A 14,950-nucleotide genomic window follows, 5' to 3' on the forward strand; every position below is an offset into this window, starting at 1 on the left:
CAGACTGTGATCTTAACGAGAGAAAAAATAAACAAAAATTGGACTCTCCCTATAAATATGATCATGGCCAAACCATGTCTAAACCTCTTAGTGTTTAAAGTCTAAAGCAGGAGTAAGGCTGTAAAATTTTTTGATGTGACATCACGAATTTGTCTAAATTAGGTCTGCACTCTGCACGTACTCTTTCGACACAGAGAGCCGGGGTCTGAAAAATAACAGTGGCGCCGAAGTTGACCCCAAGAAACTTCTTGTGGATGTTATTTGCAAAATGTTAAAAATGCATGCATTACAATTATATGCACTTGCACGTACAAAAGGTTCTTAAAAACTGATGTGTGAAATTGGACTACTGATGGGTTTGGGTTCACCGTGTGTCGATACACACTGAAGCGTGCCCATAAATGTTGGTGTATTTTGCAGCAGCTCATATTTCTATCATCATATCATATTTTTTATCTGCTCGATTATCTGGAATTAAATTTTTTTTATGTCACACCCTACCACTGAATTAGGGGAATGCTTTTTCCTTTGTGAAATTAAATATTAGCGTAAGTTTTATGGAGTAACCTTTTTGTTTAACGAGCGACTCATCAGTGTTTCTATAATAATGATGACGCAAATGAAATCTTATAACATAAAAACAGTGGCTTGGGGTGACAAACCCGCAGAGAATGGGTTTCTACAAAGCTTTTAACCTCTTTTACCTAAAGTTCTGGTTCATGACTCACAAACACTTTCGTCAACCTTGTTTTAAGAAGCAGCAGGCAGCTGTTTTCAGTGGAAAAGCTTTGATGACAAAGTGCAGCATTTGGCAGCTAAAGAGCCAGGAATTTTTCTCAGGCGTCAGTGGAGAGTGAATATTAGATTTAAATTTCTCAGGGGGCGAGAAACAAATTCTTTTTCTCAATGTCTCCTGGATGTATAAATAGGTATGCTTGCAAACTCATTACACATAACAACTTTATAATGTGAAAATATTTCAGGGCTGTGGGTTTTCTTTTACTCGTGGTGGTGGTCCTCTCGCCCCATTTGAGAAAAATGTATCACTGCAGCTTTAAAAGGATTTATCTTGGCTTAAAAAACAAAGAACAAAACACTTCTCCAAACAATTCACATAATAAAATATCCATATACATAAGTGCTGAACATTGACTGAAACCCAAAAAGGAATAGAGTGTTTAGGGAGAACGACTACAGCATTAGTGGAGCACTTTTATCTGCTGGTCACAGATGGTGGTGGTTTACCATCCACTTTGGTTTCTAACAGAGAGAATAACAGGTTGTGGCAACACAACAATTGTTTTTGAACTCTAAAAGTATGTGGTAGAGTTGTATTGTAAAAAAGAGAAGTCCTTAACCACACTAATAACTTCCTAGAAGTGTGCTGACGGCTTTTCCCAGCAGCACCTCTGACCCACCTGTCCTCTCCACCTCCATGGGCTCTGGTTCAGGCTGTTCCACAGGACGACCGTCCACATTGGTGAAGACAAACGGTTTCTCCGAGGCCACCATCAGTCCCTTCCCCTGCGGCTCCACTGCTGCGTAGTGAGGCACCGACTTCCCCCTGAGGACTCTCCTCTTCTTCACCTCGTACTTCTTCTCCTGACCTGCATGTGGAAACCAAAGAAAACGGTGACAAAAGGTGTAAAGTAATCTCGTCTTCTGTTAAACTCTGACAGAGAACAAGAGGAATTACAGCAACAACAACACGTCTCATGTCAGAGCTACATAGCAATCTCAGGATAATTTACCCATCTCCCATCACTCCTCACGCAGTGAGTTCAAGTCACTTCCATCAGGGCGAAGGTTTTACCTGCTGTCCAGTCAATATCCAGTCTTTTATTATTTTCTTTTATCAGTTATTAGCTATGTCAACAAAATGGTGTAGAACTTGCTGTGAAAATCAGAGTGGGCTGTCTCCTGCTTTCTTTTTTGTTGTTGTTGCTTTGTTCAGACTTTTTGGTTCTCAATGATGGTATCAAGTTGTATATAATGTGCTATCATGTGCATTTTTTTCGTTTTTTTTCTGTATTTTTCATAGTTATTGCTCATTTGACAACTGTCTATAAACCAAATTGTCCTTCAATGCTTCCTCGTCTACTTTCTTACCAACAGCCTGTCCACTTACTATTACATCAGCTCATCTCAGTAAGGTAGTTACAGCAGAGGTCCTACAGAAATGTATAGGGAAGAAGTAAAACACTGTAATGCTCGGTTGTTGTCATGTTCCACATGAGATTCAGGCTTCAACTAATAACTACTTTTATATTTGATGAATTACTCCATTATTTTAAATTAATCTCTTAGTCAAAATATGCCTTTAAATTAGTCGTTCTGACCATTAGATTAGAATCCCAAAGGTAGTCACTTTAGAAACCTTTACATTTAAGAAGCTGGAACCAACAAATGTTTATTTGTACCTGAAAATTACTTAAATGATTAATCAACTATCAAGATTACCATCAATTCATTTTCTGTACATTCACTAATCAACTAATCATATTTTAGTTCTACTTCAAATGCTTTCAGCGTTTGAAGCTAAAAGTCTTGCCACATTGAATCTTGTCTTTTAATTTTCCTGAACCACAGACAGTATAATCTGGAAAAGTAGTCAATTCTATTCACCATAGGCAGAAGCTTATTCTGTCCCTACAAATAAATACCATAATTTGTTTTATTTATTTAACACTAATTTTTAGGTTTATCAGTTTCAACTAATGTTGTGTTACTCCGTTTTCCTCTCTAAATAAAATAAAATATGGTTATTGAGGGGGATATATATATCTTCTGTATTTAAGATAGTGAATGTCATTTTCCTAGTAATACTGTTTTCCCTGAAAAGCTCCCCTACATTGAGAAACATAAGAGACCAGACGCAGGTCAAACCAGTGGACATGGCTAGAGGACAGCACATGCCCAGGCTTATAGGAACCACAGACACTTCTTGACACTCAGTAGAAACAGCTCCAGAAACCCCTGTTAACTCAGTGTAATGATACGATCGCAGAATAAAGCATTCTTCTGTTGCTCACGCTTGCAAATATAGATTAAACCGTGTTTTTAAGAAGACTCTACATGGGCATACAGAGAATAGTGACACTGATGATACCCTTCATTAAAACATACTGTACAACAGAATTGATTTTAGAGACTCGGACTCCACTTTACAGTGACATCCAAACCCTGCTGACTTAGTCAAATATTGAGACGCTAAACAAACAAGATAAGATTAAGCTACATGCAAGCAGGTATCAAAGTGCTGCATCTTTAAATCCAACTAAATGAGGAAGGCACTCTCAAAAGGCTGCTCCTCTGTTTTTTTTTTTGTCAATCCAATCTTTGAATCATTACTCAGGGCGTCTTTCTTTCTCAGCACGTGCCTTGCCAGGAACCTTAATGAAAATCCCTCTCGCCAGTGTTTGCTACAGAGTGCACTAATCTCATCTGGGGGCATAATAATCAAACTCCATTAAAGTCACACTATGACTAACTTCCTAGTACGGTTTTAATTAACAAGGATGTCTGTTGTCTGCTGGACATGAATACTGTAAAAATGGACAAGAGTGAAATAACAGGCTTGAAATTTAGATCCCCATTCAGACCTAATTATGTATGACACACTCGTCTTAAATTACTTGATGCTCAATTACCAAAATGATGACGTTATGATGGTATATGTCAATGCACCACCCACCCTGTCCTGCAGTGCTGACGACTGTGATCCACTCGAGAGACACAGAGTATCCACTTCCTTTGGTTTCCTGCGGGTCTTTCTCGATGCGGAGCAGCAGAACCTCAAAGGTGTGGACTCCCGCCTGGACATGTGAGATGCTGTGGAGGATGGTGAAAGGCTCCCCCATGTCTTCGCTGAACAGGGGCTACGGGCACAGAAGCAAGAAAGACAGGAAAAATCTGTTAGCTGGCATAAAATGTTAATGCCAAAATGCCAAAATAAAATAAAGACTAGCTCTATATACAAAAATATACAATTGATCTACATGAAAAAGAGGAGAGATGCTTTTCCATACAGCAAATTACAGTATCTGTATTTAATGAATGCGGTGTCGGTTTTGGATTTCACGTTTCGAAAGTGTCTCGCTAATTTGATCAAGAGATGGGATGTGCTAGAATCTGAGCGGCTTACCACCCCTACTAAACAGTTTTTCCCCAGAAGGACCCTGCAGGGCTAACCTGTCGAAGATAGAGCAGTACCTACAGAAACTCCAGCTCATTAACAGAGAATAGGAAATATACGGTGGCTAGCAAAAATGACATGCAGAAGAGTGAGGAGGGAGGTGCAAGTAAGAGTGGACACCAAAAAACAGCAAAACTTTAGATTTAGAATGCTCCTTATTGTGGAATACGCCGCAATTTAGATTTGTCGTCTAAATTTTGAGTTAATTCTGCTGTGGCATCGACTTTAAAGTGCAGTTGTAAAATTTAAAGGTGGAGAAGTTTAGGGGAGGTGTTGCTGTACCCTCTCACGAATATAAACTAGAATAGCTTGTGAATAGAGTGGGGAAAAAAAAAGAAGTACAGCATTATCCTTGCATTATACTTTTGACGATGAAAGGCTAATGGTTATAAAGATTAATTATAAGCAAGCTGATGTAGCTGTAAAAATTTTTTTTTATGAAAGCCACAGCAGTAACTGTGGCTATAAATGGTTTTTACTGCGCTTTCGAAAGGAGATATTTGTCTTTATTTTATCAATAAAATGCTAATTCAGACTAGTATTTCTATATCAGTGTCTGCAGTTGTGTGGTTGGAGAAGGTGATGTGATGCTGAGAAGCCTGACTTTAACGTGACTGCGTAATGTATCTGGTTTATGACTCAGTTATTACCGGTATTTTTTCAACAAAAAAAACACACACAAACACACAAAACAAAGTGAAAGATGCCATAAGGCTTGGATAGGATTCCTGAGTGCTGAAACTTGAAATTACACAAGATTGGAAGTTACTGACTCAAGGGCTTAAATCTTCATTACGAATTCCACTCTTGAACTTTGTTTTTAGAATTGCATCAAGTGTGCTTGCTCACAGAGTGAAATCTCATTTGTAGCCAATCTCAATTGCATGCTAGTTAACAGGACAAAGTGCACAAAGACCCATTTTATAAAAGACTTCATCCCTCAGCCAATTACCGAAGGCCGGCTAAGCTTTTTAAACACAGGAACTGGTTCTAAAGTTTGAATCAGCATAACAGTTCAAAAAGCTTCTTTCGATAAGTTTCTGTGAAGAATAATTGGACATTTTATAATGAAAGAGCATATTTATAGGCGACACATGCATTTCTGAACAAGGCTCTTGGTTGGTGGGTTTGGTTAATCTACCAGTGAAGAAATCTATATGGCAGGTTAAAGGATAAGGCTGGGAATATTCTATATTTTGTTTTATTGTCAACAACCCCCCTGGAAAGACAAGAAAAGACAAGACAACAGTTAAGTGTTAATCGGTCTCTCAATATTTTCTTACTTCTCTACCCTGTCTACTGCACTCACTCCAAGCTCATTGGTTCCTATTGGAGGACAAAAATGTTTTTAAAATACTCAGCTCTTTCCTTAAACAGCTGAGAACTGCAGTTTTTAAGCAATCTTCACTCCAACAGGAGCAAATAGTGCATTTGTTGGGGATTATCTTCAGATTAATGCACATTTGGTGAGGATTTTAGGCAGCTGGACAATGTATGTGGGTTAGATTAAAATAAACTACAGCATCCATGTTCATTTTAGGGAAAGAACATGTTACGCAGTGCAACAGTGGTGTGTTTTTCAGAGTTTCTGGGTAACAATGGAGCACTGTGGCACAGGCTTTGGCTACATAGGCAATACTTCTTAAAACGATCAAACTCATTCTAGGTTTTGGTATTTCCATAGGATTTGCTGACAATTAGACAAAAAAGAAATGAGAAATGAGGCAGAAATCAAACAGTGACTTTTCAAAGTGTCTGCTGGAGTAGGCAAAGAAATTTGTCCCAGTCATAATCACCTACCTCTTTTTAATAACTAAAACTGCTCCTGTGGGGCTTGGATATTGTTATTTAGTGGCTCGGTGATTATATTGACAGTTGCTGAGGTGTCAGGCTTTGGACACCCACTTTCTGGACATTCAAAACACCTCCAATCTCCCCCAGACTTGGCCTCATTTAACAGTTGTGAACACAGCAATGAGCAAGTCGCTGCCAATACAAAAATTGTCTGTTACAAATGCTAATAAATCACAGTGTCGAGCCGATAAAGCAGACGTTTCCTCTTCAAAATACAGTATGCGGGATCTCTTCTTAGCTACTTGCCTCTTTTGCAAAATTGTTTGCGTCAATTTTAAAGAAGACTAATTTGTGGAAATAAGAGGGATGTGATCTGTGTAAGACACCTGGGTACAGAGTAGGAAGTTCAGTCAGTGTTGCTGTACGTCCATGTAGTCCCCGGTAGAGGTCGATAAAAGGTCATGGATTAGACGCAACCCTTTAAGCAACACATTGGCTGCTAGATTATATTGCAACTGCTATACTTTGCATTCTATGCAAGATGTCTAAATTATGGAAAACACACAGAATTATTTGAAAAGTGTGTCTGTTGCTATACTTACTTCCCACTTCATATGGGAGCTGTCTCCTCTCTTGCCGGTGCGGAGGAGGTACAGTCGGCCGGTGCCGTCAGAGAGCGCAGCCCAGGTCGCGGAGGTGAGGCTGAGGGAGGCGCAGAGACGATCCTCACACTGGCTGGAGTCGGCGGTTATACAGTAGACCTCTCTTGGCTTCCCAAGGGCGGTGTCCTGGATTCACAACACAACAGACACATCAGTCGGTGCTGTGAACGGTAAAACAGCTAGAAACACCAAGTACAGTTGCTTCCACAAGTATTTAAGCTACAGTGTGCCTGATTCAGAGATATCTGCAGTGTGAAAATTTGAATGTGTTGGTGGATAGGGATACAGCTGAAAATTATTTTCTTGTTCAGTTGATTAAGATTATTCATTTGGTCCATGAAATGTCAAAAAATAATGAAAAAAAATACAGATAGCAACTTCTCAATCCCAAGGTGACATCTTCAAATTGCCTGTTTTGTCCAACCCACGGTGCAAAATTGAATTTGCTGTCACATATGAGAAAAAAAGCAGCAAATCTTCACATTTGAGAAGATGAAACCTGAGAATGCTTGGCTTTTCTGCTTGATAAGTAAATCAATCAATGAATCGGTTATTAAAATGGGTGCTGACAAGTTTTCTACTGTTTCAGCGCTAGTGGTGAGGAAAACCATAGGAATGATACAAAATAGATTTTGTCTCAACTTCATTGCAGATTGCAGAACAATGTAAAATGGGTGATATACATGTGTCTGTTACTGCTACCAACCAATCAAATTACTTTCTTTAAGTAGTCCAGTCATGTCTCACAAAGACTCAGACAGAGACACTTAATAAGAGAGGGCTTTGAACTACAGAAGAAGAGAAAGGTCACTGCTTTCATATCAAAAGGGACACTCTAATCCCATTAGAAAATTCTGTGATTAAAATTCTGAAATGAAAACACAAAGTAAAACACAATTTCCATAATGTTGTTATTGTTAAAAAGGCTGCAGGGAAGATACCTTCAACATAAAACCTGAATAAGAGGAAACAACATGTACTCATCACGGACAGACGAAGTTACCACCTGTCACGTGGCCACCCATGTGACCTGGCTGTGATTCACAAGAGCGTCAATTACTCACTGCATGAAGGAACAGTGCTGCAAAAGGACTATGCAGCGGCTGCCCTGTTGTTGCCATGGAGCGTGACACTGTGTATTATATTGCTACCTAATGTACGATGCACCTTTATCATTTTCTCCACCATCCGTGCCATTAATGTCCCAAACAGAGCGTGAACCACCTATGTACAATGTGCCGAGCGACACGTCCCCGCAAATGTACACAAAAGGCCCTGCCAGGGATGATAATTATGTGATAATTATAATAAGTGTAATTAGAATTTGAGAAACACATTGCCCTAAAGAGTCATTTAATGATGGCACTGAAAGCCAGATATATCTGATGACCAACACTCAGGCCAGTTTAGACAAAAAAAAAACAAAAAAAACACAGATGTGGCACCAATTATCTCTAATCATGGTCAATCATATCTCAGCCTTACATACATCTCAGGATCTTGGTGCCTCGGGTAACAAACGCAGATCAGTACCTTGAGTCCATTATGTAATCACACCTGTGATTTACCACTGACATACAAGAGCTTATCCAAAACTTTATCGCAAAAACAAAAAAAAAAAGTTGTTTTTCCCCTAAAACTGGGCCTCTCACCCCCTCTGACTGTCTCTAATTGAACATCTAAAGTAAGAGAAGAGCAAGTAATGGAAATTCTAACGAGCCACATTAATACTGCAGCTTTTAAAATGTTAATATTATATTTTACAAAAGATCATTTTCTCTTGAGATCACCTGCCAGAAATGCACTGTGGGCTGCCGCTGCTATTACACAAGTATTTGATCACCACCTACTGGTGCGTCAGATGCATCTAAGTCCACCAATAATTCCACTGTTACAAAATCGGAATCCTAAACATTTGATTTGACATGTTCAATAAATGCACAGGAATTTGCCTCATAGACATTGGTGGAAGGACACGTTGACAACTAAGTAACACCAAATAGACGCACATTGTACTGCAACACAAACACGGGAGTAGCTACCAGGACTACGAGGACTACCACGAAAAACCGGGAGGATTTAAAAGCTTACCAGAGTGACGGTGAGACTGAGAACCCGCCCTTTGCAGTCCACAAACAGAACACTGTCTTCATACCAAGGGTCTAAGTGCAGGTAATTGTACATGCCAAAAGCACGCATATGTTCCAGGGTATACTGGGTATCCTTCAGCTTAACTTCCTCCACAGCTGGGGTACAGATGAAAAAGCAAAATGGTTAGATAAGACATGAAAATGAGATGATGCTTGACCATATTTACATTTTTCAGTCAGTTTTCAGGCAGCAGGAGGTAAACCTGCAATTACTCTAACAGCTTTTATACATGACAAAGATGCACCGATATATCTATTGGTATGTCCCACCATCAACTTTGCTCTTGGTGTCGGTCCAAGGCTCATATTTTTCAGGCTCATTTGTGCTCCCTTTTTGTATGTCGCTTAATTTGTTATATAAGCAGTAGGATAATGGTCTTGATTTTAAAAGCCACTTAATTGCCTTGTGATGCGCATGACTGAAAAGATAAGCATGCTTTACACCTACAAAGATGTATTTGTTTTTCGGTAGCGGCCAAAATGAATGGGAAAACATGGATGAGCTTAAAAAAATACCAGCGCATTCCTCTCTGCTGTGGCTTTAATTTTTCTCATTTGTCCTCCTCTTTTACCTTTATTTTCATGTTTTCTATACTTTTACCAAATGTCAATTTGACTGAGATTTTTTCCTCTGTACCCTTGTACACTTTGCTTTTTTTGTTCGTGTATTTGTAATCCTCAGGGAGTCATTATAGACAAGTAAGAGCCACCAAAAATGTGTCATTTCTGCCAAGTGCGTCTAAGATATTGAATACATTATGGCTCTTATATAAACTAAATCTTACAACCAGCTCCTTCCTGTCATATAAAATAATCACATTTTATTACTGTCCTTGTCTCCTGCTGTCTTTAGTGTTATGCGGTGAAGACAAACACAATTTTACACACCGTGGTCGAAAAAGTTCCTCACTAAGTAACGCTACATTCAGTAGACAGCTGTATAAAATGACGTTATGTTCGTATGTTATTGTGATAATTGGCAGTGAGGGTCGCAACTACCACTATTCTCATTGTCGATTAATCTGCAGATTATTTTCTGAATGAATCGATTAATCAGCTCGTCTATAAAATATCAGAAAATAGTGAAAAAAAGGCCTTTATACTTTCCCACAGCCCAAACTGAAGCCCTCAAATGTCTTGTTTTGACTGACCAAAGGTCCAAAACCCAAAGATTTTACAATGGTACATGCTTGACAAAGAATAACATCAAATCTTCACATGTAAGAATCTGGAACCGGCAAATATCTGGCATTTTTGCCCCTATAAAATGACGAAAGTCATTATTCCATTATCAGAATTGTTGCTGATTAATTTTCTATGCGTGGACTGACCGATTAATCGACGTTGTCGTCAATTTCTTAGGGACCCCTACAGGTACAAGTGGAGGACCGTAAACCTCCCTTGGAACCGCTGGGTTACAGGAAGAGCAGCTTCAGTGTCGCTAAGTAAAAATCCACAGGACGTTTTCAATTATTACCAAACTGTAAAAACGAGTATGTTACGTGAAAGAAGTGACATCTGGTAGCGGTGCTATGCTAGCACACTTGCTAACTGTACCCATAAGTTTCTCTCACCAGCATCCAGCTCTACGTTGTAGGTTGGTATGGCGTCCAGAGACAACCTGTAACTTTCAAAGCCGGGGTCCAACAGGTCTCTCTTGACCTTCAAGGAATAGTTAGACGCAGCCATGTCTTGTTGTATATGACAGGCTTGTTAAGAAACTGATGAAAGCCTGTACAATGTTGATGATGATGGCAAAGAAGTCAGGGAGACACACGTTTCCTGTTTTGTCGAACACGGGGCCATTTTACAGCGGACACAACCTGCCCGGGGGCTCATGGGAAGTTGAGTTCCCGTACTAGTTCCTCCTCGAACGCGTTATGCCCCGTAAAAAAATGTTCTTATTTTAATCTTTACAACCAATACGCAGTCCCTTGAAGATTAACTGTATTATAAAAACAAGATTTTTCTTTTCATAATGATGTAACGTGTGGTCGGTTTGTGGCGCCACCAAAGCGGAACCGTCACACCGCTAAGCTTTGAACGTTTCAGACGGTACGGTTGTGTAAAGGGACAGTGTGCGCCCCAGCTGATCCATCCCGACAAAAGGTAACGACTACCTGATTGCCAGCTAAATTAAACAATATTTTCTGCATTTCCTCGTTTCGCTGCATCCAAACTGATAGATCCTCTATTTCCATTTGATCCCCAGACAGATCATGAGCAAAGACTCCCAAATGAGGGCTGCAATAAACCAGAAGCTGATAGAAATGGGGGAACGGGAGCGGTAAGCGAGCCTGTGTCTGCAGTGATTTGGTCGTGAATGGCTTAGAGACTGTGCAGTAGCTTTTCATACGTTTACATAATGTCAACTAAATGTGTGGCCGCAGGTTGAAAGAGTTGCTCAGGGCAAAACTGGTGGAGTGTGGATGGAAGGATCAGCTGAAAGCACACTGCAAAGGTATTGCATGTAATTTTCTGTGTGTGTGTGTGTGTGTGTGTGTCTGTGTCTGTGTGTCTGTGTCTGTGTGTGTGTGTGTGTGTGTGTGTGTGTGTGTGTGTGTGTGTGTGTGAGAGAGTGAGTGTGTGAGTGTGAGTGTGAGAGTGATCCCACGAAGCTGGACCTCTAAACTCATTAACTCTTGTGCTCAGATGTGATCAGAGAAAAGGGCCTGGAGCACGTTACAGTGGAAGACCTGGTCACAGAAGTCACACCAAAAGGCAGAGGTATTGTTCAGATGCTCCTGTGTAATAATACTATATACACTCACCAAGCACTTTATTAGGAACACCTGTACACCTGCTTATTCTTGCAATTATCTGATCAGCCACTCATGTGGCAGCAGTACAATACATAAAATCATGCAGCTACAGGTCAGGAGCTCCAGTTAATGTTCACACCAACATCTGAATGGGGAAGCAATGTGATCTCAGTGACTTTGACCATGGCATGATTGTTGGTGCCAGGCCGGCCGGTTAAAGTATTTCTGAAAATGTTGATCCCCTGGCATTTTCACGCACACAACAGTCTCCAGAGTTTGCTCAGAATGGTGCCAAAAAACAAAAACCATCCAATGAGGGTCACAATTTACCATCCTGGCTACTTCCAGCATAGCAGTGCATCATGTCACATAGCAAAAGTCTTCACAGACTAGTTTTATGAACCTGACAGGGAGTTGACTGAACTTCAGTGGCCTCCCCAGTCACCAGATCTGAACCCGGTAGAACCCCCGTGGGGTGTGGTAGGACAGGAGACTGGCAGCATTAATGTGCAGCTGGCAAATGACGTGCTGCAATCGCGTCAACGTGGACCACAATCTCAAAGGAATGTTTCCAACAACTTCTGGAGTCCATGCCACGAAGAACCAAGGCTGTATGAAAGCAAAGGTAGGCCCTACCCAGTATCGGTATGGTGATCCTAATAAAGTGATTGGTGAGTTTACATTATGAATGTACATCGATTATGAGAAGAAACAAATATAAACAGTAGTAAATGTAATAGTCACATTAAAAAAAAAAGACATAATATTTCCATTGGAAAGGATTGTGACATTTCCATTTTTTGAGTGTGGAGTTTAAATTTAAAAAGCTTGGGAAAAAAAAAAAGATTTTTACTCAATGAAAGTTAAAAAAAACACTTAGTGAAGTGCAGTATATCAGTCAGTATCGTCGTCAGTAAAAGAATAAAAAAGCTGCGTCTTTACAGTAGCTGAAACTCTTCTGAACTTCTTAACTTCCACACTTGCATAGCATTATGCCCTGGCATTATGCCCTGCTACTCAACTCTGCAAATATAAACAGCAAACTGTTGACCTACGTGTATTTTTACACTAAATACTCTAGATAAAATGTGCAGTTTTTGTTGAGACTACTGCTTTAGTTGTCTGTCGATAACCAGATTCTAATGTCCATTTATGGGTTGTAAGTTTTGGTGTTGTACTGGAATCCCTCTACTGAAATGTATTATTAATATAATGATAATAATAATATTTTGTCTACCTCCTTTAAAGTGTTACGGCTGCTGAATTTTGTCGCAGTATAACACGATTCACTTATAGGGCATCACAAACTACCGCCTCCAAAATGCTGACGAGGTTGAATCAACCCCTCTTTAAAACAGTTTAAACAAAAACTCAACATCATAACCTTCGTGAAGTTAGGATTGAATGGAGGGCTGTTGTTTTTAAACTGCATTAACGTTTGCAAGTTGTACATAATAAACTGGGCGACTAAGACTAAATGATTATGCAAGTTCTATTAAAAACACCTTTTAATACGATCTAATCAAATACAATGTCACCATAAAAAAATTGAATAGATAGTTTATTAGAGTTTTTATTACAGGGCTATTGTTGTCCTTTTTTTTTTTTTTTTAATTTGTTCTCTCCCCTCTGCAGCACTTGTACCAGACAGTGTGAAGAAAGAGCTCCTGCAGAGAATCAGAGCTTTTCTAGCTCAACACGCAACCTTGTGAATGAGATGGTTCATGTCTAGACATTTTTTTTTTTTATACTCACTGTAAATCCACAATTCAAATCCAGACTGATGTTTGTTCTCATTGTGAGCATCGCTGAAGTGTTATTTTTTATTTTGTACTGTGTGTTTTCATATTGATTTTAGTTTGTTTTGCAGCAATTTTGAAAAAAAAAAAATAAAGTCATGCCTATTTTGCTCATTGGGCGTCCGGCCTTTGTTTTTTTTAATTGCTACTGAAACCTGTTTGACCTGTTTGATTGATTTCTGTGGTAAAACCAAAGAAAAAGGCAGACAGATCTGGTTTCGTCTTTTTTCCAATGAATGAGCATGAGTGACTTGTGCTAAAAATTACGGTGTGGACGGTATGACAGAAATGCCATTGTCTCATCCTTCTTCTTTAGGATGTTACATGAGAAGACAAAGGCATTTTCTGGGGTGAATAGTTCAAATGTGCTCAGTAAGTGCATTATTTAGTCTCCGTACTGATAAATTGTACAGTTGTAAAAACAGTTTTTAAAATGAATTTCTATATTGCATGAGTGGAGGCGCATCGGTCATTCTAGTGAACAATTAACAGTTTTCACCTTCAAAAATCCGGTGCATCCTCTTAAAGGAAAAGTTATTTCCCAGAGAAACTAAAATCCTTTGCTTTGGTCGGACACTTTATCAGTCATGACCTCATAGTGCAGCAATTGCTTAATATTCCCTTTCTGGGATCAATAAGCGATAAGACAGCCAGACGCACTAGCGATCATCTGGCATCACTGTCTGAACCTGCTGGACAACATATCTTCCTTTGTTCTTTTTTTCGTGACTTCAGACTTGATGGAAAGATCTGAGATCTTGCGTGTGTGGGCGCTGCGAGTGGTTCTGTTTGTTTTCGTCTAGTACATTATGTTTACTGTGCACGATAGCTGTCAATGCTTCTGCCAAGACAGCAGAGCAGGTGCAGCACTAAAGGCCAATAAAGGAACGGACAACTTGATCATATTAAGCAGATTTCCGTCCACAACAGTGACGTTTTAACATTATGTTTCGGTGTCCCAAGAGTTCTGTTGCTCACACCCACTCTACTTTCATCACTTATCATCATTCCTTGTCCTACTCCTGCCTCAAGCAATAAGAAACTTGAAAACTGAAAGTGTAAAGCTGCATTTTTGAAATCCAAAAATTTAAATTAAAGGAATAGCTTGAAAATATTTTAGGAAATACATGTATTCGCTGATGACTGATGTCTGTTCTCTCTCACGTCTCTAGACTTATTATAAAACCACGGCCAGCACCTCCAAATCTCACCGATTAACATGTTATATCTTGTTTTTTTTATTCAATTACAAAAAACTGAAGAGTAAAAATGTGACCTGCTGAACTGGTACAGCACATAACCACATCTTTTACACTTCGGTTTTTGCAAAGATTAACAAACAAGACGGAGCCAGACTAGCTGTTTTCAGTCTTTATGCTAAGCTAGGCTAACCGGCTGCTGACTCTAGCTTCATATTTATCCTACAGACGAGAGAGTGGCACCAAGTCTCTCAGAGGAAGAGGGCAAATAAGCACATTTCCCACTCTGTTGTACATACCCGCAACAATTTGTGTCCAGTCCTTTCAACAAGAGTCACTTGATGTTCTTTATAATTCCTCCACAATGTGGGACTCAACATTATCTGACC

General features: G+C 39.6%; 2 protein-coding genes across 3 annotated transcripts in view; one reads left to right on the forward strand and one right to left on the reverse strand.

Moving 5' to 3' along the window:
* The window catches only part of nudcd1 (NudC domain containing 1), a 36,954-nt gene extending 26,358 nt beyond the window's left edge, over positions 1–10,596 (reverse strand). Inside the window, exons 1-6 of one of the 2 annotated variants that reach the window (XM_040122498.1) lie at positions 10,376–10,489; positions 10,133–10,242; positions 8,743–8,897; positions 6,592–6,777; positions 3,695–3,878; positions 1,419–1,607 (exon numbers count right to left, since the gene is read on the reverse strand). In XM_040122498.1, coding sequence (XP_039978432.1) covers positions 1,419–1,607; positions 3,695–3,878; positions 6,592–6,777; positions 8,743–8,850 — 667 coding nt within the window. In that variant the 5' untranslated portion in view covers positions 8,851–8,897; positions 10,133–10,242; positions 10,376–10,489. Of the gene's footprint in view, positions 1–1,418; positions 1,608–3,694; positions 3,879–6,591; positions 6,778–8,742; positions 8,898–10,132; positions 10,243–10,375 lie in introns of both variants that reach the window. The other variant, XM_040122497.1, reaches the window with a different exon arrangement.
* Positions 10,597–10,707: 111 nt separating this feature from the next.
* Positions 10,708–13,567, forward strand: LOC120786815 (transcription and mRNA export factor ENY2-2-like). The gene is made up of 5 exons (XM_040122499.1): positions 10,708–10,910; positions 11,014–11,088; positions 11,192–11,262; positions 11,454–11,528; positions 13,199–13,567. The coding sequence occupies exons 2-5, from the start codon at positions 11,021–11,023 to the stop codon at positions 13,273–13,275; spliced, it is 291 nt and encodes a 96-aa protein (XP_039978433.1). The 5' UTR covers positions 10,708–10,910; positions 11,014–11,020; the 3' UTR covers positions 13,276–13,567.
* Positions 13,568–14,950: the final 1,383 nt, after the last annotated feature.

The sequence above is a fragment of the Xiphias gladius genome, chromosome 24 (genome assembly GCF_016859285.1).
Source record: "Xiphias gladius isolate SHS-SW01 ecotype Sanya breed wild chromosome 24, ASM1685928v1, whole genome shotgun sequence".
Classification (NCBI taxonomy): Eukaryota; Metazoa; Chordata; class Actinopteri; order Istiophoriformes; family Xiphiidae; genus Xiphias; species Xiphias gladius.